This window comes from Coptis chinensis, chromosome 8 (assembly GCF_015680905.1).
Source record: "Coptis chinensis isolate HL-2020 chromosome 8, ASM1568090v1, whole genome shotgun sequence".
NCBI lineage: Eukaryota > Viridiplantae > Streptophyta > Magnoliopsida > Ranunculales > Ranunculaceae > Coptis > Coptis chinensis.
The window spans coordinates 91,719,254-91,746,585 of NC_141463.1; the positions used below are offsets into that span (position 1 = coordinate 91,719,254).

Consider the following 27,332-nt stretch of genomic DNA (forward strand, 5'->3'; position numbering starts at 1 on the left):
TAAACGGACATGTCCATTCACATCTGTTAATGTACATGTTTTTGGGGCAGCTTATATAGTGTCTTGAATAATTTTTTAATTTACGCTTATTAACTTGTCTGTGGGCAACTTATATGCGATACTATATAAACTGTGAAAGACACTATATATGAATGACAGGGATTTTCACCTAAGTACATTTTATGGGATCAGAGGATGTTGTCATGTTGTGCATCTTTTCTATTCTCAGTTCCTGAATACTTTAGAGCCCAGATACAATCATACAATACAAATGTAACAGATTATGAGCGTCATTTATGATTTCAAGTATCCTAGGTGATCAGCTATGTATTTCCGAACAATAGCAGTAAGAGAAAAAGGTCAATGTTCTAAAGATTAAGAAGGCCAATATGTACATATTTGTGATTAATTACAAGATCTGAGAGTCCCACAGATCTGTATAAATGAAGACCAAATGTATTTAATCTTTCTGATTTATCTTATTTTTCAAGTTTGAGCTGCTGGTTAGTATATCAACATTATTCTAGAGTCACTAGAAATCTTTTAAGGTGACATAAATCTTTATGAGGACCAAGTGAGTCGGATAACAATGTACAGGGTAGCTTTTTTAAATTATGAATTTATATTTTATTTACTTTTAATGGAAGAGGGACCTTTCCAATGTTTCATTTAGTTGATAATGTTGCTGGCATAGCATCAACATCACCAACGACTTTAGTTTTATTTTCTTTAACTGCTTCCAAAACCATCCCTTTATAAGTACATTTTTCCATTCATTGTTATCCTCAGCTTTCCATTCATTCACAACTATTCATCTCTCTTTGATTCTTCTAAAATCAACAAGAGCATGTCAATTGTTGCGCCTCTTCTTTTGTTCTTGAGTGTCATCTATGGCACCCTAGCTGATCCTGACATGCTCCAAGATATCTGTGTGGCTGATCCCTCCTCTGGTTAGAAACTTAATATTGTCTAGTTTTCTTTCTGTAAGTTTTCGTAGTACATAATGGGAATTGGCAGGTAGTTTGTTTTTTCTTCTAACTTTTTTGCACGGCACATGCCGCTGATTCCCAACCATTGTGCACTACTTCAGTTGTACACCACCACTTCAGAGTTCAGAGAGAACATTGTACAGTGTACATTTTTATACTTCTATCCTAATATAGCTTAAAAACTCCAAATTGTTTTGGAACTGAAACGTGTGAATGGGTTGTAGTGAAATATAATTGATCAGTAGCAAATTGATTTCTCAAAATATGGATCTAACGGAGAGTGAATGCTATACTTTTCAGAAAGTAGGTCCACCGTTCACCTGCCTATTTTCAATGTATCTCACACACCATAATCGTAATTAACTGGTATTTTGGCTACAACTAATTGCAGGTGTGAAAATCAATGGATTTGCATGTAAGCCGGCGACAAAAGTAACTGAGGCTGATTTTTTCTTTGCTGGACTGGCCAAACCGGGAGCGACCAACAATACCTTGGGATCAGTTGTGACTGCAGCAAATGTAGAAAAGATCCCCGGTCTAAACACATTAGGTGTATCAGTGTCTCGAATTGATTATGCACCTGGTGGTCTAAACCCACCACATACTCACCCTCGCGCAACTGAAGTCGTATTTGTCCTAGAAGGCCAATTGACCGTTGGGTTCATAACAACTAACAACACCCTCATTACAAAAACAATCAAGGCAGGTGAAGTCTTTGTGTTCCCAAGGGGTTTGGTTCATTTTCAGATCAACAATGAGAGAGTACCTGCTGCAGTTATAGCCGCGTTCAATAGCCAATTGCCAGGTACTCAAGCTATTGCTGTTACTCTCTTCGCCTCGAGTCCAAGTGTGCCCGACAATGTTTTGGCAAAGGCTTTCCAAATTGGCACAAAAGAGGTTGACAAGATTAAGGCCAAGCTTGCCCCTAAAAAGTAGTGAATACAAGTTAGTTACAACTTACAAGTTGCAACAGCTAGTTCACAGTTGTTGGTTTTTCAGCTCAGGCAGCATAAATTGTTTCAGATTCTTATAAGCCGAGCGTGGATGTCATAATAATGTAATTAATAATGATTTTCTTTCTGAGAAATTCGATTGAGTTTGTTACATTTTTGTTTTGTTGAACTGTGGCAACTGGCAAACACGTTATACTTTATGACAATCTTGATGGACCGAAAAATTCCTTCAGGCAACCATTATAATAATAACATCTGTATCAGTTTACCCAAAAAAAACAGTCAAATGGTGATGTAGGTGACTAGAAATTGGTGGAATGGTAGTATTCAATTGCGTTACGATTCTTTAATGGACAGAGACTATAGTTTTAATAGCTGGCCAGCCTGGCCTGATCTTATGCTTCTGCAAGATAAGTTTGACGCCTAGTTGTTTGAACTTCGAAGTTTACTTATTGATGCCCAAGGCCATTTTCGAGTAAAAATCACTCTTAGAATTAGTGTTTTTTTTTATATCTTAAGAACAATTTCCGATGAAAATAACAGTGAAAACCAATTTTCAAGTGAAAATAACTTGTAAGGAAAATAATATTGAAAACCAATTTTCAAGTTGAAATAACTTGTAAGGACAAATAATCTGGATTTGAAATAAATATTTTCCAATTTTACCATTCCTATCATTTTGCTAAATAGATAAACGTATTTCATACAATATATTAATGTATGAACAATGATTGCTCATAACTCATATTGAGATATAAACAATCATTGTTCATATTCCAATATGTGTTCTTACTAATCATACATTATCTTGAGATATGAACATCGATTGTTCATACTTAAATAGGTATTTTTATTGATCATACATTATATTGAGGTATGAGATATAAACAATGATTATTCATAGCTTATGTTAAGAAATAGATATGAATAATCATTGTTCATACTATATATACCGGGTCGTTTCAGTTGGGCCAAGCCGTTTTTTATTTTGCGTCAAGGTATACTTGACCTTTCATCTACCCGGTCTTTATGAGTGATTAAAAAAAAGAGCATGTCTTCAGTGCGCGAGATGTATGGGCCTTTGGATTAATACTTCTTTGTTGAAATACACTCTCACTTCTGTGTGTGAGTGACCCAGATTCATCCTCACTTTCTCTCTCCTGCGCATCCTAGATTTACCCAAAAAAAATAGTTATGAGTTACTCTGTCCAAACAACATCGAAGAAAGAATTTGTATGTAATTTTCACATACCAAAATTTCTATTTGGTCAAAGGTTAGAGTACTTTTGTAGTTGTGATCAAGACATTTCACTTGCATTGAAACTTTGAAAGTAAGGAACTGATTTTGCCTTGTTAAACAGGATAAGTTATTGAAATGTTGCAATCTAGTTATCACATAACGCAACTACTACACTGTCATATTTGCCAACATCATTCCCATGAGGCCACAGAATTATTTTGTGCCTCCATACATAGTTCAAAGGTAGCTGAAATTTATATATATATATATATATATACACCAGAATACCAATGCCAAAGTACCAATACATAAAATATTTCAGAAATTTCTCAAGAATTTTTTTTCTAAAATATCATACCAAACTGATAATTGGTGGGGAGGAGGAGGAGTGTGGCAAAAGGAGTCCCATAACAATTTATCTTATCTGAACACCGAATATTCTGATCCCATTTTCAGAATCTCTACTCCTTCAAACCTTCACTTAAGTTAAGGATGACGTGTCACGTTGTGAACTGAAGGACCAGAAAAAAAAACACACTCTGGTCCTTACCAAAATCAGATATCATTTTATCTATCTTTCAGTTTTCAGTTAAAGGAGACGTTGAAGCTTCACAGTCACTAGCTTTTTTTTTAGCTCAGTCCTTAAAACTATATTTGGTAAGCTTACTATCTTATTTTCTTTGTGAATTCAGTTCAAGAGCTTAAGTTTCCCATGTGTGAAATCATGTATAGATTAGTCTAAATTCTGTGAGTTTTTGAGATATTGTGAAGAATTTAGTTAAAAAGATTGGTTCTTTGTTTAGTAATACTCAATTAATTATGGATACACTACTTAGAATCCATAATAAGCTTGAAATGCTTCACCCCCTTCATGGGTTTTCTGAGAAACACCACTATATAAGCTCTTCAAAGCTTCAAAACCAGGAATTTGGACTCGGGGGTAAAAAATATCATCAGAAATGGTGTCGAAATGGAACTGTTAAGGCAAGGGGTAGTGCTATTTTGGAACTTGTTCCAGAGACAAAGAAGGAAAGTCTTGAATTTGAGCTTCCTATGTATGATCCATCCAAGGCACTTGTTGTAGACCTGGCAGTTGTTGGGGGTGGACCTGCTGGCCTTGCTGTTGCTCAGCAAGTGTCTGATGCGGGTCTTTCGGTTTGCTCAATTGATCCGTTTCCGAAGTTGATTTGGCCTAATAATTATGGTGTTTGGGTTGATGAGTTTGAAGCTATGGACTTGCTCGATTGTCTTGACACTACGTGGTCTGGTGCAGTTGTGTTCACTGATGACAAGTCGAAAAAGTATCTTGATCGACCATATGGAAGGGTTAACCGGAAACAGTTGAAATCTAAGATGATGCAGAAGTGTGTATCAAATGGTGTTAAGTTTCATCAGGCTAAAGTCATTAAGGTTATTCATGAGGAATCCAAGTCACTCTTGATATGCAGTGATGGAATTACAATTCAGGCAACCGTGGTCCTTGATGCCACTGGATTCTCAAGGTGTCTTGTTCAGTATGATAAGCCTTATAACCCCGGGTACCAAGTGGCATATGGTATTTTGGCTGATGTAGAAGAACACCCTTTTGATTTGGATAAAATGCTATTCATGGATTGGAGAGATTCTCATCTGGATGGAAAACCAGAATTGAAAGAGAAGAACAGCAAGATCCCCACATTTCTTTATGCAATGCCCTTTTCATCCACAAAGATTTTTCTAGAAGAGACTTCTCTGGTTGCTCGGCCTGGATTATCGATGGAAGATATTCAAGAAAGGATGGTTGCTAGATTGAAACACTTGGGTATAAAAGTGAAGAGCATTGAAGAGGATGAACGATGTGTTATTCCAATGGGTGGGCCCCTTCCGGTGCTCCCTCAAAGGGTCATAGGAATTGGTGGGACAGCTGGGATGGTTCATCCATCAACTGGATACATGGTAGCGAGAACTCTTGCAGCAGCACCGATTGTTGCAAAATCAATAGTTCAGTACCTTGGGTCTGAGCGAGGTCTTTCAGGTGATGAATTGTCTGCTGCAGTTTGGAAGCATTTGTGGCCTATAGAGAGGAGGAGGCAGCGAGAATTCTTCTGCTTTGGTATGGATATCCTTCTTAAGCTTGACTTACAAGGTACAAGGCGGTTCTTCGATGCATTTTTTGATCTAGAACCACATTATTGGCATGGATTCTTGTCATCTCGATTGTTTCTTCCCGAGCTGTTATTTTTCGGCCTTTCACTTTTCTCTCATGCTTCAAATGCTTCCAGGATAGAAATCATGGCCAAGGGTACTCTTCCTCTGGTTGGTATGATGAACAACCTAATAAAAGATCGAGAGTAAATAAATTATACTAAATGCATCATTGTATCTTGCATGAAAGGCGTACTTTCTTGGGTTAGTTAGGGATACCCCCTCATTTGTAAGATCCAACGGTAATGCTTCTTCATGTGAAAAAAAAACTCATATCGTAGCCGTTGGATCTTGCAACTGGGGGTATCACTAATATTTTTGAAAATGGGGAAGGGTCCCTAATTGCAACTAATAATGGTGGGGTATCCCTATCTAGCCCTACTTTCTTTCAGTGGTAAAACGTCAATACAGCCACTTGTATGTATGCAGTTTTGTTACTGAATCTCATATATGGGCCCGATGCCTTTCAGAGTTTCAGTAAGGAGTTTGGAGGCAGGAGTTGTCCACAACAGTAAACCATTGATGCCTTTCTACTGTATAGCAATCCATATATAGATTATGTTGATTTAATCATCTATTTGCTCTCACTCATGTTTTTTTTCCCTCTTACAATTCCATTACTACTTAACATGATTGCAAATATCTGATTGGGAGGCCATTTGTGATTCCAAAGTCTTCTTCCATATGTTGCTCGAGTATAAGTATGACGGTTGGCCTATAAATGGTTTTGAATTTTCTAGGTGTGGATATTTATTAATTATCTACCAGTACGCATAGCAGACGTTAGGATCTCATCTTTAAAGGAGCAAGGAATCTTAGATCACGTTGAATTAAAGCTGTGACCTCGAGTTTAGAGTGCGTAACATCAAACAGTTGATTAAGATCTTAGGATTTAGTACCAAGTAATCACTAGGGAGATGCATTACCAGTCTAGGTTCTAGAGGAAATTAAGCTTTTTAGAAACAACTTCAACATATTTCTATAGGACTATTTGTCTTATTTGATATTATGGGTGGTACACTGTGAAGAGTGTCTGGATGCAAGTCATGACAACAACCAAACTTGCAGCTAAAAAACCAAAAGCGCTCCAAGGGCTACTGAAATGAGTGGTTAAGAACTCAACCATGGATACCTTTGCCCTGTTTTTGTAGTGCGATTCAATACCACTTTTGACTTCATAATAGATCTTAGGATCCGGTACCAATTCATTTGCCAACTGGTTAAAGAGATCGGCTACTTGGTCATCACTGCCAAGGAAGTTCAGTAGTATGCCCTTGGATCGGAGCTCCTTCACGTCTTCTGCGTGATCAATCAGTGCATCAAGAAAACAGATGTAGGATATAAATGTATAATCATGGGAAGCATCAGGGCACATCTCGTAAGCAATCAGGTTTAGAAATCTGGGCATGGTTGAGTCATCAATGGCTATTGGAGGAAGTGACAACTCCCCGTAGATCTTGTAAGACTTGAAGTGGATGTCAGTAAGAGAGTTTGTGGAGCTCCTCTTAAAGTTGATTCCCACTGCTTTAAGCTCCTTGACTGAACGGAAAGAGTGCCAATCAGTATCGCTCGTTCGTCGTAATGGAGAAGACATGGAGGATAGCAGTCTGGTTCGAAGGAGGTCAAGGAGATGAAGTGGTTGACGATCTTTACTACCAGTAGGCATTCCCGGAGAACAGCGGCCTGGAGGACTAATTCGCTGGTTTATAAATTTGATGACCATTTTTTCCCCTTCATCTTTGATAAATCTCACCCTCATTAGTGCTTGCAATATCAGAAACGGGAGTTGGTTTTCAAGCAAGAACAAGTCTCTTAGTAAAAAAGCTGCACTATAGCAACAAGTAGTCAGCTCACATTGCTGGTCAGTGGTAATGCAGTAGATAAATTGCAGAATGAAGCAGCCGTCCAGGAACATTATGCGTGTAAACGCTTCATCGTCAAACGCAGACGTGGATCCTTCAGAATAGCACTCCCTAGCTTGGACAACGGCCTCAAAAACCTTGCTGTATACAACTTCGGGTCTCACATTACAAGCTGAGACAAATTGTCGAGCGCTTATGGTCTTGAGCTTCTCCATCAACTGGAACTCAGGCCTGCCATGATGATAAGGACCTATGGATGCCAGTGCAGGATCAAAGCATTTCTTATAGGCTTCAACATCCCGCAGTCTTGGTGCTACCTTTTGAATTCGAGGGTTCATATGAGACTGACTACTCCTTTCTTCCATTCCGTCCATCATTATGTTGATCAACCAATCACCTCTCTGACTTTGGTGTTTGCTTGCTTCCCCCATGATCACACTACTAACCCTCTCTGGTTGCTCAACAATAAGAGCAGGGATGGTATTGCACCTTAACGTACAATAAGCATCCTCTTCCCAGACTGCTCCACTTCAGGAACAGAGGAGATTTCATTTCCTTCTGCAATCATACGCTCAAGAGAGTTTGTATACTGTTCCATACTGTCTTCTGAATATCTTACTAGCATTTTAACTTTTTTGATAAATGAAGTAATCTAGATTCTTGCATTCTTCACACACAATGAACTAATACAGTATCGTGCTTTTTTCACATACCAAGTAATGTACAAGAATAATTAAATTATTCTATAGCCTCCATCGCACAGACTTGAGGCCATATATATTTTTTTTTTATTTTTCTGAAATTTTAGGCCATCTTAAGAACAGACAAAAATACCACAACAGAAAGACAAAACGGTGTCCAGGTATACGGTAACATCTCATTAAATGATGGAAAATGGAAACATTGGTATCCAAAATAATGATACCAAATGTAAGGAACTAATATTATACAATTCTATATACAGCACCAACTCAAGGACACCTCCGTGTAGTTCTTCATCTGGTTTGGAAGTTTAGAACCCGGATAGCATGCGCAAAAATAAAAGCAAAGAGAACAGCAAAGCCAACAATGATGCAAGCAACAACTGGCAGCATGTCATGGTCATACCCAAAAGAAGCGTTCAGATAATCCTTTACAGGGACAGGATCTCCTCCATATGTCAACATGATTGTCGTCATATCCCCAAATTGGGAAGTCACTAGACCATAGAGTGTCCAGGCAACAGGGCATCCCCAGTAATACCATCTCCACCAAATTGGAATGCTCTGCAAAAGGCATTTTAGTTAGTAGATTCTTAGAGGCTGTAAATAAAATGAGCAAGTAGTAAGAATTTCAACTCACAGTTCTCGGAACAAGAAAACCCGCAAAGAGCATCCACACTCCATAAAATGCTGAAGAAACGACGGCAGCAAAGGAGGCATTAGGAGTCAAAGCAACAGTCATCATGCCGTAGTATGTGTAGTATAGGAATGTGAAGAACATGAAAAAGAAGAACCACAAGAACTTCACAATTGACCCTTGGAATCCTAATGTGAAATACACAATGACTCCATAGATCAAAGATTGCACGAAAGTATATGGAATCTCCATCAAAACCTGCATCGTCAATATTTAATTGTAACTTAGTATCAATTTCTCATGTGATGGAAATAGTGAAGGAATATAGTGCAAGTGGATTATGTAAGGTTCGTGTTACCTGGCTAAGAGCATAAGGGAGAGCAGAAAACATGCCAGCTGCTCGTTCTCTATAGAAAACACTCCTCTCAATATCCACAACTGGTTGCACTGACGATGCATTACTGACACCTAGGAAGATAACTGCAGCGAACATGGAACCCATGGCGTTTTGAAGATCTTGTTGCTTCTTCCTGATAAAATTGGCAACAACATTCCATATATATGGTTCAAATAAGTACAGAGGATAACTTTTTTGCACAAAGGATTTATACTAAAGGATCTATACTTACATTTTGCCACCCATTTTCCAAAATATACTTGCAAAGAGCAAAGCACAGACGCAAGTGAAAAAAATGCGAACTGCATTGTATTGGGGATTCCTCCAATAGGACCAGTGTTGTTTCCACAAACAGGCTTTGACCTGAACCCAGAAGGACTGAGAGAACCTGGTGTTGAAGTGGATATCTTTAGACCCCGGAACTGGTTTATTTAACTCATCAATTAGCACTTTATTCCTCTGATACAGAGAGGACTCTAGATAAACTTTGGCAAAGTCCACCCCAAGAATATTCTCAGAAGCTATTGAACTAGCCTCTAGCATCCATGTTGCTGGGTTATATTCAGGAGTTATCTTTGCGACCCCATCTATAGATTCAAAATATTTGATCAGCTCTTGAGATTTTTTCCCCAGTGGACCAGCATATATAACTCGTCCTCCTCGCTTCATGAGTAATAACTGTAGAAGGAAAACCACCAATTGTAAGAAGTTGATAAGCTACAGTATTGAAGAGAAAAAAAGGTATATTTATATGAAGAAGCAAATTATTCTAACCTCATCAAAAGATTCAAAAATGTCAATGCTCGGTTGGTGAATGGTGCATACAACTGTCCTGCCTGTGTCAACCGTGTTGCGAACAGTTCGCATAACTATAGCTGCGGCTCGAGCATCAAGACCTGAAGTTGGTTCATCCATAAACACAATGGAAGGATTGGCTACAAGTTCTGGCTACAGCAATGGTGAGACGTTTTTCTTTGCTCTGTCGACAACCCAGTAACTCCTGGAACACCTACCATAGCATCCCGTAGATTGTTCAATTCAACCAGATCCATCACCTCATTCACAAACATCTGCATTATATAAAAATGTAAGTTATCATTTAATTGATGCAAACCTTAGAGAAGTTGAACTAATTATGATTATTAAAATGTTAGAAGTGTATATATACCACTCTTTTTTTGTCATCAACATCGGCAGGAAGGCGAAGCCAAGCAGAAAAGAGAAGGGACTCATAAATAGTGAGGTTGGGTGAGTGAATGTCATTTTGTTCGCAGTAACCACTAATGCGAGCAAAAGTCTCTTGCTTCTTTGGATATCCAGAAATAGTGATTGACCCCTCAATATACCCTCCAGTTTTCCTTCCAGCTAGCACATCCATTAGGGTGGTCTTTCCAGCACCACTCACACCCATGAGACATGTTAAAACTCCTGGTCTAAATGACCCACTTACACCATGCAGAAGTTGGAGCCTGTTCTCTGATTCTCCATGCTGCTTCATTTCCTGTACAAACAGACATAAGGCCCCTGAAGATTGTGTTCTTAATGAAAGTAGACATCGTTAGGGGAGTTGGATACAAGTTAAAGATTACTTACTGCTGGCATATCCACAAAGTAATTCACATTATCAAATTCCATGGAAAGAGCACTAAACGGCAAAACCATCCCTTTTTTCTCCACCTCCCTAGTTTTGCCTGAAATAGAGCACAAAATATAAATTAGAATACAAGAACGTCGCATCTCATATTTGTCAAAATGGTGCTCCGCTGGTGTTGGTTGAATTGAACTGGTAAAAAACAAATTACTGTACTTTTCTATGATCATTTGCTTACTTGAACTTTGTATCTCGGAGCTAGATTCTTCAGCATCGGCAATAGACGCTTGAGAGTTACCAAGAGCTGAATTTGAAAAAAATAGAAGTTTTTAGTTAGTATCTTAGAATACTTAAACTGACAAGGATACAACTGAGAAAGGTATCGTTACTAACGATTCAGATATGCCAAAGCTAGTGTGTAGAGGATATTGAAGAGAATGTTGTATGCAAAGAGGACTCCATTGCCTATCCAGTACCAACTCTCATCTGTAAACATTCCCTTTGCTTTGAGAAGAACCTCGCCTACCTGCAGAATTTAATAGGTACACTTCAATAACAAATACACAATATCGTTATTTAACAAATAGTGTTACTTGTACTCAAAGCATACCTCGTTCCATCTAGTTGCTAAATATTCATTTACTGCAATTGCATTCTGAGCATACATCAAAGGAGAAGTCCAGTATCCCCAAATCCACCAACTATATATGTCATCTGTAATTTTCACTCAATCAGAAAATCTTTTGCTTAAATGTGCCTCTATAATAGAAAATTACATGAATAATTTCCTTTGTTTGTTTTTTGTTTATCTTTGGATCAGGGGATAGTGATTTTACCTCTAGAGACGATGAAGCCACCTAAAACGAATATGACTAGTAGCACAAATGCCCCAAATGTGTTGGTCACAATCTGATTCCGTCCCAACGCCGCAATGAAACGGAAAAGAGAGAGTGACATTTGATGCAGGTTGAACATTAGTAGCAACTGTCGAAGGAACCTGACGACCAATGTAGTAACAGACAAGTTAGACAAAAGACAACAGATATGAATCACCAAGTGAGATTAGTTGGGGAAAACCTTTCAAAGCTGGGCGCCAATCCAATTGTGTAGTAAGTTAGAAAAACCCACACTGAAGACTCAATTAGTGATACAGGTATCCTTGTTATAAATGTGGGAAGTGAATATGCCCATGCTGGGAAAAACAATGAATCCCTCTGCTTGAAGTAAACTGGTAACTTCATCATTGTCAACTGAGCCTCGGCAAGCCCATTGAACATGTTGTTTACCAGACCAAAGAATATTACTCCCATATACTTCTGCCCGCCTTTTAGTGAACTGTGATCCATTTCTGTCCGCAGGAAAACTGTCATTGTTACCAGAGCAACAAATGCAATCTGCATAAGATAGGCAAAAGACGTCACTACTGTACTGGTTTCAATCAGCATCATCTGTATTGGAGGTAGTATTTACTTTTATTTTTACTTTTATTTATTTTTGGATAAAGGAGGTACTTGCCTGTATAGCTTTGAAAATGTAAATGAATGCGCTTCTCTTCATCAGAAGAACTTCTCTGTCAAAACATGCTTTGAAAAGCTCGGTCTTTGAGATACCATACTTCTTTTTCACAAGAGCAGCTGGATGGCACATGGATTTGTCATAAGAGACATCAAGAGCAGAGGATAGTTGCTTCCCAACATAGAAAGACTGGAAAGCTTGTGAGAAATCCTCAACAGGAACGTAATGGTATGGTTTTGTTTTGTCGTCCCAATACTGTTGTTGATCTTTCCTCGAAGTCACCTAGTTAAAACAAATTTTTGAATTCAGAATGGAAGATTAAACATTGAGGAGCACAAGAAAATGCAACCAAGTTTACAGGAAAGCAAACTAACCTCTTGTAGGAAATCAGCTACGCCTTTCCTCTCTGGACATGTAAATCCCATCATCTCAAAGAAATCAAGAATTAACTCGCGAGGACCATGATAAACTATCTGCCCTTCGCAGAGCAGTAAGACATCATCAAAAAGGTCGAATGTTTCCGGTGCAGGTTGGAGGAGTGATATCATGACGGTGGTTTGAAATACTTTTATGAAATGCTTGAGACTCTTGACAATCTGGTAGGTTGTTGAGCTGTCTAGCCCAGTTGAAATCTCATCCATAAAGAGAGCTGTTGAAGGACCAACTATCATCTCACCAGTTGTCACTCGCTTTTTCTGTCCGCCCGAAATTCCCCTCCGCATATCATCCCCTACCATGGTATCAGCACATATATCTAGCCCAAGCAACTGTGCATATTGTCATATTTTATTTTGTTAGAATCACATCCTGCAACTCTATCTATGAAACTTTCTATCTATTTGTTATGTATGTAAGAGTATTTCCACATTTGAATGAGAACATCCATCTTCCTTACCTTCAAGGTATAATCAGTGACAATGCTAGACCTCTGTCCTTGAGTTGTTGCTGCCTGAGAAGTAGAAATGGAGAGAAACAGATAAGATAGTGGGCATAATTCAATTATTTCTACCTTTTTTTTCTTTTATTTTTTTTTCCCATGTATATACTGCTTGTCATCACTGTTACTGTATTTTATACCTTCATGAAGACATCGATATCTGGGTCTGGTTTGATTGCATGAAGTTTCTCCCTTCTTGCAAGTTCAGCAAGAACATCTGCAAAGTTTGTCAAGACGATGGAAAAAATATTTACCAAATCTTTTGAGATGAAAGCCTCATTTAGTTCAGATGGAAAATTGCAGCCTAGAGCTATGTGCTAAAAGTAAAACAGCTTTTTTATGGACTGGTTCTCTCTTACTAAAGGAAGCAACCACAAAAGTTCTAAGAGTTTTAAGAGTTTGTATTTTTTTTAAACTATAACTAGCTAGCATTATATAATGATGAGTTGTGAGTTTTTGCTCGTCTTCGCTGCTTTTCCTATGAACATTATATGTAATTTGAGTTATGAAAACCATTTTGCAGCCTGTAAACTATTCACAGCACGCCAAGCATGGCGGAAATAAAATGGTGTTGGTGAGGAAAAAATACCGTATCTGTGTCCGACACCCTGACATCGAGCAGAGAAATCAAATGTTTCCCTCACAGTCATGTCTCCATTGTGCAGATCATGTTGACTGATGTAGGCTGAAGTCCTCTGCGGAACAAACTCCCTCATGGTATGTCCATTGTACGTAACGCTTCCAGAGACCTACTCACACCAAAGGAAGGATAATTAATACTAGTGAAACAAATCCTTCTCTGTATTGCTCTTCCAATATTTGACGTATAAACGTGAGGTACTATTAACTAATAAAGAATTATGCTCGGGTTTAACCTGTAGATCGTTTTTAAGTTTCCCAGCAAGAGCTAATAAGAGGGTAGTCTTCCCCGCACCAGGAGGGCCAAGAAGTAGTGTCAGTCTGAACATTATACATACAAATAGGAGCAATTAGTTTCTTGTCATGCAAGTTATGTAGTATCTGCACTGAAAACTAACACCAAAATGAAATCTTAAGAGTTCTTACAGTTTGTTTACCTTCCTGGTTTGATGATGCCGCTAACATCATTAAGAATTGTCACTGACTTCTTCTTTCCTTTGTAAATCTTAAGTGAGCTTAGTATACTCTGGATTCGAAATTATACACAATTCAGCAAATATCATATGCTAAACAGGCCAAATAAATAAATGAATATACATAATTTGTAACTCACCTCGATCATATTTAAAGTGCCGTTTATTAATGTTGGCATTGCTCTACCACCCACATACACTTCTGCATTGACATTGAGATGTTCATACCTCACTTCGACCTCTGGTAGCGTTATACCCACTCTATCAATTCTTTCACGTAGTTTTGCCACAAAGTTTTCGTTATCATTATCTACAATGTGGACTAATCGATCCAGCAGCTCCTGACGAGTTTCAAGGCCTATTTTTCTTACATCAACTTGATCATGCTTTACTTTTCCGCTCTTGCTTGCGTCTAGCTTTAGTAGAGATACAGTAAGCCTGTCATATGTAGGAAGTTTCTCCAATGCAGCCCATTTAAGATCCTCCTCGTCGTCTCTACTTCTTCTAGTACTCGCTGTTGTTGAAAAAATGTTCTCACTTGTATGAAAAATCCTTTGGCTTGCGGAGCGCAAACTTGCTGCTCCCCACCCATCAAGACTTTCAGATACCCTTACTGATCTTGCCATGGTACCTATATGAAAACTCAAGTAAGAATGTGAGCTTGTTTGAAGAGGATGACTTCAATGTATATATATTTATATACATATGCAGATAGGACACAACCAAGCATTGGGTGTTTTGCAATTCAAACAAATTCCAGTATCTGTCTCTTTTAGCTATTCTCAGAATTCTTCTAACCTGTTGACCCTTTTTGTCTATAGTAATGAAAGAAGTATAGCCGTACAAATCTTGTTCATACAAGTGTACAGTTAATAGTTAAGAGTCCCTAGGATCAAAACGATGTTTATTTACTATATAATCGACTTAAGATATACAATTACTGATTAAAATACTTTGTCAAAAATATTGACCAGAATAATGTATGTTTTTTCTTTATGCAAGGTAAGCAACCTGCCAGATTTTGCAACTTTTGTTGATTAAAACAATACATATAAGCTATATAAGAACAAAAAAGAAGATACCGATAACTATTTTTCTTTTTATGATTAGCTTGGGAAGTATCACACATATTTCTCCTACACCTATATCAAGATTATGCTTACTATTGTCACTTTCCTGTTGTCAATACTATATCTACCAACTTTACATCCATGCATGTCGACACTCGACAATATCGAATCGATATTATGGACCATGAAGAAACGAATGAGCTGACTCATATAAACTACTCAAGTACATGCAAAAAGCCATTACCAGTTTTTTTTTTTTTTTTTTTTTTTTTTATCGAGGAAATATTTGCGATAAAAAAAAAACTTACTTACTTTGTGATTTTCGGGTTGTTTCTGTAGAATGTGGATCTTCACGTTCCATTGCTTTGCACTGTTTTATTTTTCCCTTTTCCAAGTCTAGTAATAATAATGAGAGTAAAATTATATTTATAACAACATCAGTGTATACTTAAGGAAAGTAAACGTGATATTTGTCCAAGTTCATATGCTGTCACTGATATTCTAGAAGGCCGAAAAAACTAGCCATATATATATATGATATTCTTCTAGAAGCTTAATTTGTGGGGGGAGAATTTTACTTTTGTTAAAACAGGAATTACGGCCCCAAAGATAAAGCTCAACAATAGTTTCTCAATAAGCCAATAGGATAAGCAGTGTTCTAAAAAACGCTGGACGTTAGTTGGGCGGTGGGAGAGTGACTAGCGCCCCTAGGCCTTTTAGGCAATGCCTAAACGGGCTAAGTGAGGCGGTTTTTTTTCTTAATATAGATAGTAATACACACCTAAACTACAAGAAATGAAGAAAATCATTTACCATAACTCAAAAAATAAACACAAACAAAAATATTTATTACAAAAATGCGTAATAGTTGAAGAATATCGATTTCATATAAAAACATACTCTTTGTTATAGTGACATATAATTTACATTAGACTTTAGTCTTTTAAACTGATTCAAATCTTAAGTCTACCCGGGCTTTTAATTTCGACATTTAATCATTCAAAAAAAAAAAAAAAAACTTGACTGGACCGCTTAGACCCGCCTAGCCCGCCTAATTGGTTTGCCTAGACCCGCCTAGTCGGTCCACCGATTTTTTAAACGACTTGAGCCTAGGCGAGTCAGTTGGGCACCGCCTAGCGCCTAGAGACCGCCTAGACCGATTTTTAGAACAATGCCAATAAGTAACTGAATTTCGGCACAAAAACAAAAACGGGCTGATGTTAGCAATCTTCATTAATAATTTCGGTTTTAGGACAAATCATTTGTATTTACTTATGACAAAATAAATTTACACAGTTTTCTTTATCTATGTAAATTGAAATGTACATGACAATATGTGGAAACATATATTTACATAGTTGTTTTTTGTAAAATTTAAATTTCCATATATAAATATAAAATTGTGTAATTGCTGATGTCAGTTTGTATTATTTATTTTTTTCTAAATCCGTAATTAAAATTTATAGCGGACTTGGGGCGAAAAAAAATTGGAAAATTCAGCCCAATTACTTGTGGATAAAACTACAATAGGTAAACTATGGATGAATCTGGCTATTACCATGGGCTCAACCGGTTAATGGACAAAGCCAATGTCATTTGACAGAGTTTCACTTCCATAAGGCAATTTCCAAATTTCAAGTCTGTCCTGATTCCTCAACACAATGGTAGTATGGTACTCGTAGCCATAACACGCTGAGATAATACTCCGTGATAAGAGGATCTTGGATGAGATAAGCCTTTTGTCATTCCTTTTTCTTTTCTTCATAAAATATAAAATATAAAATGTTGAGAACTGAATGCAATTCACTTTGTTCTAATTTGATAAACACTAAACCTCCAGACTCCAGTGCGTAATACATATATGAGCTCAGTGCCGGCCCCGATATTTTAGTGGCCCAAAGCAAGACAATAGAATGTGGCCCTATATGCGTTAATGTTATCGATTTTTTCTTTAACTTGTGTTATTCAATATAATCCAAGAGAGAGCGAGTGAGTGAAGTGATTTTGTTATTTGATAGAAGAGTTTTATTTGTTTTTTTAGATATAGATAAAAGTTTGGGTTTTTTAATTGTGAGTTGGTTTAATGTTTTTTGTTTTTTTTAATTATGTGTAACGAGTGGGGTAAGTATTGCTAAAGAGTTTAATAAGGAGTTGGGTTCTCGGGATTGTGAGTGATTTTGTTATTTGACAGAAGAGTTTTATTTGTTTTTTTAAATATAGATAAAAGTTTGGATTTTTTAATTGTGAGTTGGTTTAGTGTTTTTTGTTTTTTTTTTAATTGTTTGTAACGAGTGGGAGTGGGAGTGGATTTTTTTTAAGTATTTGCCAAAGAGTTTAATAAAGAGTTGGGTTCTCGGGGATTGTGAGTGATTTTGTTATTTGGCAGATTAGTTTTATTTGTTTTTTTAGATATAGATAACAGTTTGGGCTTTTTAATTGTGAGTTGGTTTATTGTTATTTGTTTTTTTTTTGTATTGTTTGTGACGAGTGGGGTAAATATTGTCAAAAAGTTTAATAAGGAGTTGGGTTCGTGAATGATTTTGTTATTTGATAGAAGAGTTTTATTTGTTTTTTTAGATATTGATAAAAGTTTGGGTTTTTTAATTTTGAGTTGATTTAGTATTTTTTGTTTTTTTTAATTGTTTGTAACGAGTGGGAGTGGGGTAAGTATTGTCAAAGAGTTTAATAAGGAGTTGGGTTCTCGGGGATTGTGAGTGATTTTGTTATTTGGCAGAGGAATTTTATTTGTTTTTAGATATAGAAAAAAGTATGGATTTTTTAACTGTGAGTTGGTTTAGTGTTTTTTGTTTTTTTTTAATTGTTTGTAACGAATGAGAGTGGGATAAGTATTGCCAAAGAGTTTAATAAGGAGTTGGGTTCTCGGGGATTGTGAGTGATTTTGTTATTTGGCAGAGGAGTTTTATTTATTTTTTTAGATATAGATAACAGTTTGGGTTTTTTTTAATTGTGAGTTGGTTTATTTGTTATTTGTTTTTTTTTTTTGTATTGTTTGTAAGGGTGAGTATTGTAAAATAGTTTAATAAGGAGTTGGGTTCTTGGGGATTGTAAATGATTTTGTTATTTGACAGAAGAGTTTTATTTGTTTTTTTATATATAGATAAAAGTTTAGGTTTTTTAATTGTGAGTTGGTTTAGTGTTTTTTGTTTTTTTTTAATTGTTTGTAAGGGTAAGTATTCCCAAAGTGTTTAATATAAAGAGTTGGGTTCTCAGGGATTGAGAGATTAATTGAAATCGTGTGTTTATTTTTTTTTCTTAAATATGGTTGGTTTATTTTTTGTCCTAAATAAGTGGCAACTAGCTAAACACTTTATTAGAAAGTTTATTGTTTTGTACCGAGTCCTAAATAAGTGGCAACTAGCTAAACTCTTTATTAGAAAGTTTTTTGTTTTGTACCGATAATAGTGCGGCTCCTATTTTTTGTTTTGGTTTGGTATCCCAAAGCAACTGCTTGGGTCGCTTTGCCTCAGGGCCTACACGGTATGAGCTCAATTTATAAACGTGAATGCATTTACACATTTAAATTGAAGCGAATGAAAAGTAACTTTTAATTGAATTTCAGTATAATTGTAACCAATAAATGTTTATACAAAGTGTAGGAGATATCCTCATTTCAACACACAACTTTAAAAGAACGCCTTGTTGGGGCATTTTTTCACCTGTTTTGGAAATTTAGAACACGTACAGAGTAGGCAAAAACAATAGCAAAAAGAGCAGCAAAGCCAACAATTGCGCAGGCAACAACACCCAGCCTATCATGGTGGAAATCGAATGTACTTATCAGAAAATCTTTTAGAGGGACTTCGTCACCTCCAACTGTACACACCGTCTGTGTCATGTCACCAAACTGGGAAACCACTAGACCATAGAGCGTATAGGAAACAGGACATACCCAATAATACCATCTCCAGTAAACAGGAATGTCCTGCATCGCATACACATATAATAAGTTATTGCTTAGAGGTAGAGAATAAAACTTTGAACGTTAAAATTTTTCACTCACATGTTTTGGGACCAGATAACCGGCCATGATCATCCAAATTCCATAGAATGCTGTTGATAGGACGGCCGCCATGGGGGCGTTTGGAGTTAAGGCTACCGTCATCATGCCATAGTATGTGAAGTAGAGAAATGTGAAGAACATGAAAAATATGCACCACAGAAATTTGGCTACTGACCAGTGGAAGTCTAATGCAGAGTATATAATGATTCCGTATATTAAGGTTTGCACCAAGGTATACGGAATCTCGATCAAAACCTGCATCATTTGTTATTATTGGAAGATTTATGTACGTGTGCATTGCCTGCATTCTTATGAACATAGTGCAAAAGGGCTCTTGAGGTCTACGTTACCTGTCCTAAAGCATATGGGAGAGTAGAAAACATGCCAGCTGCTCGTTCTCTATAGAAAACACTTCTCTCAATGTCTACAACTGGCTGCACCGACATTGAATTACTGATACCTAAGAAGAAAGCTGCAGAGAACATGGAACCCATGGCATTCAGAAGATCTTTTTGCTTCTTCCTGAAAATTGGCCATACCTGTCAAACGTTCCTCAAATGTATAGAGTGAAATAGCTATATGTAATACTCATACATCAACAAACTTTTAGATGAAGATTGATGCTTACACTTTGCCACCCAATTTCCAAAAGATGCTTGCTAAGAGCACAGAACAAATAAGAGTGGAGAAAAACCGAACTACAATATATTGTGGATTGCGCCAATAAGACCAGTATTGCTTCCAGAGACTGGCTTTGATTTGAACCCAAAAGGACTGTGAGAACACGGTCTTGAAGTGAATATCTTCAGAACCTGGAACTGCTTTCTGCAACTCTTCAATTAGTGCTTTGTTCCTCTGATAAAGAGGGGACTCCAGAAATATATCCGCAAAGTCTACACCTAGAAGATTCTCAGAACCTGCTGAACTAGACTCTAGCATCCATGTTGCTGGATTGTATCCTGGAGTAATCTTTGGAACACAATCAACTGCTTCAAAGTATTTGATCAGCTCCTGAGAGTGTTCCCCTAGTTGACCGGCAAAAATAACTCGCCCTCCTCGTTTCAAGAGTAATAACTGTAGTAGAAAAACCACCATTTTGAGCAATTTACAAGTTACATCAGTGAAAATATTATGTTATCATTTTGAATAGATGGTGTCGTTGTGCCCAAATAGAATTTTTTCTAACCTCATCAAACGACTCAAAGATGTCAATGTTTGGTTGGTGAATCGTACAGACTACAGTTCTCCCAGTGTCAACTGTGTTACGAACAGTCCGCATAACTATAGCTGCAGCTCGAGCATCGAGACCTGAAGTTGGTTCATCCATGAATATAATGGAGGGATTGGCGACGAGTTCTACAGCAATTGTGAGTCGCTTTCTTTGCTCTGTCGAGAGTCCATCAACTCCCGGAACACCAACCATACAATCCCTTAGGTTGTCTAGCTCTACCAGATCCATTACCTCATTCACAAACATCTGCATTATGAAATTGAGTTATCAATGCATTGCAGGAATAAGTTTCATCAGTTTCAATCATGGAAGTCTTAAAAAGCACACCTCTCTGTTTTGGTCATCAATGTCTGCAGGTAGGCGAAGCCAAGCAGAGAAGACAAGGGACTCATAAACAGTGATGTTGGGTGAGTGGATATCATTCTGTTCACAGTAACCGCTAATGCGAGCAAAAGTCTCTTGCCTCTTTGGATATCCAGAAATAGTGATTGACCCTTCAATATATCCTCCGGTTTTTCTTCCAGCTAGTACATCCATCAGAGTGGTCTTTCCAGCACCACTGACACCCATGAGACACGTCAAAACACCTGGACGGAATGAGCCACTTACATCATGAAGAAGTTGGAGTCTGCTCTCTGATTCTCCCGGCTGCTTCATTTCCTGTTCAAACAGACAAAAAAAAAAATAGAGATTCAAGATCTTGATGAAAGTATAAATGGATCAGGACTTCAGGGGCCAAATATCTAGTTGCATTCAGTTCAAGACTGCTTTTTTTTGCTAAGAGAGCAGTGTTAGATATATAAAAGTATTGGAAAGGAGTTGCATAAAAGGCATACAACTAACTCAAGCTAACAGGAGGGTTGCATCAGTTAAAGACTACTTACTGAAGGCATATCAACGAAGTAATTCACATTATCAAATGCCATGGAAAGAGGTTTGAATGGCAAAACCATCCCTTTCTTCTTGGTTTCGCCTAAAAAGAACACATACAGTTTCTATTAGGAGACATGCAACGATGTTGAATTTCATATTAACGTAAGAAAGCTTATAAATTTTCTTCTCAACCTAATTTCTTTTTCTTTTTTTTTTGGGATTAGCTAAATAATCCTTACCCGAGTTTTCATTTTCAGAGCTAGCTTCTTCGCTGTTAGCAACAGATGCTTGAGCACTATCAAGAGCTGAAATGAAGAAACAAGTTGTTAACAAATAACAAAAAAATATAACCAGATAAGGCTACAAGTGAGAAAGGGTTCTTTACTGACGATTTAGATATGCCAGAGCTAATGTGTATATGACATTGAAGAAAAGGTTGTATGCCAAGAGAGCTCCAATGCCAATCCAGTACCACTTCTTCTCGGTAAACATACCTCTTGACTTGAGAAATGCTTCACCTACCTGCAAAATATGGAGCATTTCATTTACCAATACTCATCTTAAATTCTTAACAATGTTGACTGATGCATTTCTTCCAGAGATACCAGGTTCCATCTACTTGCTAAAAATTCATTTACGGCAACAGCATTTTGACCGTACATCAAAGGAGAGGTATAATATCCCCAAACCCACCATCTGTATATGTTATCTGCCATTTTCACAGGATTAGGAGAAAGCTCATTAGGTACATTATGTCAATGTGATGGATAACTTATTAATTTATATGTGAAAGTTATCTTATTCTTATTTCTTTTCTACCAGAGAATAAATAATGGTGATTTTCCTACCTCTGGAGAGCACGAAACCACCTAATGCATAAATGGTTAGTAGAACAAATGCCGCAATTGTGTTTGTAATAGTCACTTTCCGTCCCAATGCAGCAAGGAAACGGAAGAGGGAGAGTGACATTTGATGCAGGTTGAACATCAATAGCAGCTGTCCAATAAATCTAGAAACCATTATAATAATAGAGTGGTTAGAAGAATAAGATTAAAATTGAAAAATAAGAGTCAGATTAGTTATGACTTATGACAAACCTTCCAAAGCTAGGTGCTTGTCCAGTTGTGTAATAGGTTATAACTACCCATACTGATGACTCGAGTAATGATATTGGTACCCTTAATATAAATGTGGAAAGTGATAATGCCCATGGTGGAAAGAACATTGCATCCCTTTGTTTGTAAAATACTGATAAGTTTGCAATTGTCATTTGAGCCTCTGCAAACCCATTAAACAAGTTGTTCACCAGACCGATGAATAGCACAGACAGATGTTTTTGCGCGCCTTCTAGAGAATTGTGGTGCATCTTTGTCCTCCAAAAAACCGACATTGTTATCACCGCCACAAATGAAAGCTGTATAACAAAGAAAGGAAAAAGTCGATATCCTGGTTCTCAGTTGCGCATAATAATTTCAGTTCTATCAAAGGTGATAGTTTTGTCCTTACTTGGATAGCTTTGAAAATGAAAATAAATGCACTCCTTTTCATCAGAAGAACTTCTCTGTCAAAGCATGCTTTGAAAAGTTTTGTCTTTGAGAGCCCATATTTCTTCTTCACAAGAGCGGCTGGATGGCACTTGGCCTTGTCATAAGCAACATTAAGTGCAGAGCGTAGATCTTTCCCAACATGGAATGATTGGAAAGCTTGTGCAAAGTCCTCAACAGTAATGTAATGATATGGCAGTCTTTTGTCATGCCAGTACTGTTCCTGATCTTTCCTTGACGTCACCTAGTTAGAACAAGAGTTTCAGTTTCGATTGCATGGTTACAGATTTTATGAGAACCACAACAAAATGCAAAGGAAAGAAATAAATAGGAACCAGACCTCCTGTAAGAAATCAGCAACGCCTTTCCGTTCAGGACATTTAAATCCCATCATCTCGAAAAAATCAAGTAATGAGTCGCGAGGTCCATGATAAACTATCTGCCCTTCACAGAGAAGTATCACATCATCAAAGAGATTGAAAGTTTCGGGTGCAGGTTGGAGGAGGGATATGACCATGGTTGTTTGGAATACTTTGATGATGTGCTCCAGGCCTTTGACAATCTGGTAGGTCGTTGAGCTGTCTAACCCTGTGGAAATCTCATCCATGAAGAGAACTGTTGCAGGACCAACTATCATCTCCCCTGTAGTAACTCGTTTTTTCTGCCCACCCGAAATTCCTCTCCTCATATCATTTCCTACCATTGTATCAGCACATACTTCTAGCCCGAGTAACTGTTCATGTAATCAGAGTTCCCCTGTTAATTGATTTGCTTTTTTTTTCCAATGTTTCTGTGCAGGTTTGAATGACAATGCCAATTTCCTTACCTTCAACATGTAATCAGTGACGATGCTAGACTTCTGTCCTGGAATGGTTGCTGCCTAAGCCGTAGGGAAAGAAATATGATGATAAGATAGTGTGTAAGAATTGTAATTATTTCTGTCCATTTATTTGTGCATTCTGTCTTATTTTTACTAATACGTTTTGTACCTTCATGAATATGTCGATGTCTGGGTCTGGTTTGATTGCTTGGAGTTTCTCCCTTCTCGCAAGTTCAGCAAGAACATCTGCAAAGTTTTTGAACATAATTTAAGATTATATTAAAATTAATTAATAAATAAATGAATGAATAAAAGAAAAAACTGTGTTTTTAGACAAAGGCCGTGCTTGGTTCGCTGCGTACTACATATAAGAGAGCAGTTGTTCGAGGTACTTATGTGGTAGAGGACCAATAGACAAAACACAAAAGGATGATTGTAAAAGTTATTTGTATTTGCATTGCAATCTTAAGTCTTAACTAGCAGAGACACTAAAGACTTTTTTTACCCTTCTACTCCTCTCTCTACTATTTATGTCTATTTTCCTAAAAATATCAAAGTGTCAAATTGTTAGTCCACCTAACATGAGTATACAAATGCAAGGTATTGAGGACAAATACCTAGTCTGTGTCCAACACCCTGAAAGCGAGCAGAGAAATCCAATGTTTCCCTAACAGTCATGTCTCCAATGTGCAGATCATGCTGACTGATGTAGGCTGAAGTCCTCTGTGGAACAAATTCTTCCATTGTATGTCCGTTGTATGTAACACTTCCAGAGAGCTAGAGAGATAAGGTAACAATGAATAAACATATAACCAGCTCTTATTTTATTTTATTTTTATTTCTAGTCCTCTCAGTATATTATGAGTTTAAAAGTGAAATACTGCAAGTAGTTCTTAAGGAGTAGTGAAGTTTCGGGTTTAACCTTGAAATCCTCTTTTAGCTTCCCTCCAAGAGCTAACAAGAGGGTCGTCTTTCCCGCACCTGGAGGACCCAGAACTAGTGTCAGCCTGAAAATAACTACTTTGTTTATTCCACGCGGTGTGAATTATGGAACACATCAATGAAAACAGAACACCAAAGTATATCAAAAGAGTACTGTTAGTCTGTTTACCTCCCAGGTTTGATGATTCCGTTTACATCTTTAAGAATTCTCAGTGGCTTTTTCTTTCCCTTAAATATCTTCAGTGAGCTTAAAATACTCTGGTGTCATTTAAGTTCAATTAAACAATTACGCTTAGGATAGGCTAGAAAAACTCAAAAGGGAGTTACTTCTGTTAGCATAATATTTGGAGACGAAACATGGAATGAACAGTGATTTGTAATTCACCTCGATTGCGTTTAAAGTGGCATTTAGTAGTGTAGGCATCGCCCTACCACCCACATACACCTCAGTGTCGACATTGAGATGTTCATACCTCACTTCAACCTCTGGTAATATTATACCCACTCTATCAATCCTTTTGCGGAGTTTGGCCACAAAGACTTCATTATCATGGTCTACAATGTGGACTAATCTTTCAAGCAGTTCATGACGAGTTTTGAGGTTTAGTTTTCTTACATCAACTTGATCATGGTGTACTTTTCCACTCTTGGTTTGTTCCAGCTTCAGTAGAGATACATTCAGTCTGTCATAAGTTGGAAGCTTTTCTAATGCAGCCCATTTAAGGTCCTCTTCATCGTCTCTGCTTCTTCGGGTACTCGCTGTTGTTGTAAAAATGCTCTCACTTGCTAAAACAGTTCTTTTGCTTGCCAGGCGTACACTCGCTGCTCCCCTGTCATCAAGAATTTCAGGTACTCGTACTGAACCTGCCATTTTGAATCAGTCAGAGCTCCAGACTGTGAGCTTTTTTAGTTTCTTTTGGTTATTAGTAGTGTGAGAAGTGAGAAGTATATAAAATAAACCTGGTGCTACTTCTATTATAACAACTTCGGGGTCTTTGTTCACGCAAGTGTAGAACAGTAGAAGTAGTGATGCAAATTGATTGGATTACTAGGAGGACACAAACGAAGAAATGGTGTAAACAAAAGCTGTGAGAAAAATAATAAAACTCTATGCTCACCTCGCCCGGTGGAGGTTGTCTCAGAAGAAAGTTGTTCATCTTCAATTTGCATTTGCATGTTGAACTGAGTAAAAGATGTAATAATACAAAGATGAAGAGAAACTGGTTGCATGCACTATTTCTATTTGAATTCACGAAAGAATTGTGAAGGTTGAATGAAGTGATATAAGCACGTTTTCCTTTATAAATTTAAACTATGTTTGGTCATATATGATTTTAAGACGATGCAGATAAATTATGTGATGTATACAAATCAGTTATGTAGTTAGGAAATTAATTATATGATTGATGCCATCCACAACCAACCAAGTGTAGAAGATTTGTGTACTGTTGCTTTTTACCATCAGCAAAGTACCTAACTGCAACTACAGCTTTAAGACATTTTTCTTCCTTTTGCTTTGATTATTTTTCTACCTAGCTACCTTGAAAACCCCTATAACTGCTTCAAATTTTGATCAAGAATTGGTATCCTCTGAGATATGATCAATGTAAACGCCCTTGACTGCCTAAGGTACGTTTTGGTCAAATTGATATGTGTTGAGCCGTATTGCATCATCCAAAGTTTTGTTTACAATACTCTTTTGTTTATGACCAACTCTCATGAAATTCATGCATCTAGTATGTATACGTCGATGCAAAAACTCCATGGATCACTATCACATTTATTAAGATGTCGAAAGATCATACGGGGGAACAAATACTTGTATAATTTTCTTGACGTTGATTTTTTGAAAAATGTTGCTCAAGTTCAATTAGGTGTAGAAGCTTCACATATTTGGCGTTTTGGCTTCCTCCATTATCCCACTTCCCAAAAATTCCTGCACAAATAAGAAATTACTTAGGCACCCTATGGTATTTTAAAATTAAAAATTAAAAGGGAAGTGTGACCTCCATCACTTGAATAGTCTAGAATCACTCTGTTGTGTCTAACCTATTAGGTACGGTGTGTGGCATACTAGCATGGGGGGCATATAAATATGTAATCAATAATGATACCAAATTATAGACTTCCTTTTGGAACAAGATCTCTCCTTAATGTGCAGGTCTGGAAAGTTGAGCAATGCAAAATTTGAAGCAAACACAAATCTAGAGACCATCCAATGGTTTAATTTAAAATCAACCTGCTCACATGGGGGCTCATCATAGGCTCTTAATTTGTTTATACTCAGGGTTAGAATGATAAACAGCTTCAAAACTCAAATAAAGTAAGAAAAATGAACATAGTATAGTATGAATAAGAGAGAAGATAAAATTAGTAAATCCATACAAAAGAGAAAATCCCTTGCGTTGCGAACAAGAATTCATATTTTCATATTTAATACGTAAACAATCATATATAAGACCAATGATTAGCTGCAGCCTGCAGGTGTTACCGAACGATTTTTGAAGAAAAGTGATATCAGTGGCACATTGCACTGTACTGATTATATAACAAACACTATATGAGGCCATGTCCATGATCCACCCCTAAACCTCACTAATGTTTAAATGAGGTAATTCTTCTGGAAAATACCAATTCAAAACAAAGATAAAGTGAAGACAGAATTTTTCCTTTTTAATGGTCCCTTAACATCTTTTATCTCAAAGGCCTTGCC

The 27,332-nt window shown here is 37.2% G+C and overlaps 5 protein-coding genes, 1 long non-coding RNA gene and 1 pseudogene across 8 annotated transcripts; 3 read left to right on the plus strand and 4 right to left on the minus strand.

Moving 5' to 3' along the window:
• The first annotated feature begins 766 nt into the window (after nt 1-766).
• On the plus strand, nt 767-2,095 carry LOC147484345 (germin-like protein 5-1). The gene is made up of 2 exons (XM_086576482.1): nt 767-950; nt 1,381-2,095. The coding sequence occupies exons 1-2, from the start codon at nt 848-850 to the stop codon at nt 1,923-1,925; spliced, it is 648 nt and encodes a 215-aa protein (XP_086432608.1). The 5' UTR covers nt 767-847; the 3' UTR covers nt 1,926-2,095.
• Nucleotides 2,096-3,632: 1,537 nt separating this feature from the next.
• On the plus strand, nt 3,633-5,953 carry LYC (lycopene cyclase). The gene has a single exon (XM_086581166.1). It carries the CDS (start codon nt 4,002-4,004, stop codon nt 5,514-5,516), a length of 1,515 nt encoding a protein of 504 aa, XP_086437292.1. The 5' UTR covers nt 3,633-4,001; the 3' UTR covers nt 5,517-5,953.
• Nucleotides 3,682-8,227, minus strand: LOC147484347 (UPF0481 protein At3g47200-like). The gene has a single exon (XM_086581167.1). The coding sequence runs from the start codon at nt 7,657-7,659 to the stop codon at nt 6,373-6,375; it is 1,287 nt and encodes a 428-aa protein (XP_086437293.1). The 5' UTR covers nt 7,660-8,227; the 3' UTR covers nt 3,682-6,372.
• On the minus strand, nt 8,224-9,878 carry LOC147484348 (pleiotropic drug resistance protein 1-like). The gene is made up of 5 exons (XM_086579739.1): nt 9,738-9,878; nt 9,196-9,641; nt 8,925-9,096; nt 8,570-8,824; nt 8,224-8,493 (listed from the first exon to the last, which is right to left on the minus strand). The coding sequence occupies exons 1-5, from the start codon at nt 9,876-9,878 to the stop codon at nt 8,224-8,226; spliced, it is 1,284 nt and encodes a 427-aa protein (XP_086435865.1).
• Nucleotides 9,879-9,881: 3 nt separating this feature from the next.
• On the minus strand, nt 9,882-14,786 carry LOC147484349 (pleiotropic drug resistance protein 1-like; annotated as a pseudogene). The gene is made up of 14 exons (XR_015206651.1): nt 14,259-14,786; nt 14,083-14,171; nt 13,596-13,966; nt 13,147-13,223; nt 12,965-13,018; nt 12,444-12,836; nt 12,070-12,351; nt 11,632-11,948; nt 11,391-11,551; nt 10,948-11,268; nt 10,793-10,858; nt 10,557-10,654; nt 10,132-10,464; nt 9,882-10,033 (listed from the first exon to the last, which is right to left on the minus strand). The product of XR_015206651.1 is annotated as a pleiotropic drug resistance protein 1-like (transcript).
• A 4,075-nt stretch (nt 14,787-18,861) lies between these two features.
• Nucleotides 18,862-24,401, minus strand: LOC147484350 (ABC transporter G family member 39-like). The gene is made up of 17 exons (XM_086576331.1): nt 24,295-24,401; nt 23,847-23,923; nt 23,684-23,737; nt 23,198-23,590; nt 22,820-23,101; nt 22,411-22,727; nt 22,162-22,322; nt 21,919-22,022; nt 21,703-21,835; nt 21,553-21,618; nt 21,325-21,413; nt 20,768-21,100; nt 20,396-20,686; nt 19,838-20,283; nt 19,560-19,731; nt 19,210-19,464; nt 18,862-19,131 (listed from the first exon to the last, which is right to left on the minus strand). The coding sequence occupies exons 1-17, from the start codon at nt 24,353-24,355 to the stop codon at nt 18,862-18,864; spliced, it is 3,504 nt and encodes a 1,167-aa protein (XP_086432457.1). The 5' UTR covers nt 24,356-24,401.
• LOC147484351 (uncharacterized) lies at nt 23,285-25,744 on the plus strand. Of its 2 annotated transcripts, none has more exons than XR_015203955.1 (4): nt 23,285-23,422; nt 23,656-23,776; nt 24,371-24,467; nt 25,431-25,744. It is a non-coding gene; the product is annotated as an uncharacterized LOC147484351 (long non-coding RNA). The 2 variants fall into 2 exon arrangements; XR_015203956.1 differs by lacking the exon at nt 25,431-25,744 and adding an exon at nt 25,281-25,371.
• The last annotated feature ends 1,588 nt before the right edge of the window (nt 25,745-27,332 follow it).

What these genes read in the sequence shown, in the direction of transcription:
- LOC147484345 (XM_086576482.1), top strand. Translation starts at nt 848, where the DNA reads ATGTCAATTGTTGCGCCTCTTCTTTTGTTCTTGAGTGTCATCTATGGC. An exon ending in TGTGGCTGATCCCTCCTCTG is followed by an intron (nt 951 to 1,380) that starts GTTAGAAACTTA and finishes AACTAATTGCAG; the next exon opens with GTGTGAAAATCAATGGATTT.
- LYC (XM_086581166.1), top strand. Translation starts at nt 4,002, where the DNA reads ATGGATACACTACTTAGAATCCATAATAAGCTTGAAATGCTTCACCCC.
- LOC147484347 (XM_086581167.1), bottom strand. Translation starts at nt 7,659, where the DNA reads ATGGGGGAAGCAAGCAAACACCAAAGTCAGAGAGGTGATTGGTTGATC.
- LOC147484348 (XM_086579739.1), bottom strand. Translation starts at nt 9,878, where the DNA reads ATGGATGAACCAACTTCAGGTCTTGATGCTCGAGCCGCAGCTATAGTT. An exon ending in TGGAAAATGGGTGGCAAAAT is followed by an intron (nt 9,097 to 9,195) that starts GTAAGTATAGAT and finishes CAATTTTATCAG; the next exon opens with GAAGAAGCAACAAGATCTTC. An exon ending in TCCCTTATGCTCTTAGCCAG is followed by an intron (nt 8,825 to 8,924) that starts GTAACACGAACC and finishes TTGACGATGCAG; the next exon opens with GTTTTGATGGAGATTCCATA.
- LOC147484350 (XM_086576331.1), bottom strand. Translation starts at nt 24,355, where the DNA reads ATGACTGTTAGGGAAACATTGGATTTCTCTGCTCGCTTTCAGGGTGTT. An exon ending in TGGTTTCGTGCTCTCCAGAG is followed by an intron (nt 22,023 to 22,161) that starts GTAGGAAAATCA and finishes TGAAAATGGCAG; the next exon opens with ATAACATATACAGATGGTGG. An exon ending in TAGCAAGTAGATGGAACCTG is followed by an intron (nt 21,836 to 21,918) that starts GTATCTCTGGAA and finishes CATATTTTGCAG; the next exon opens with GTAGGTGAAGCATTTCTCAA.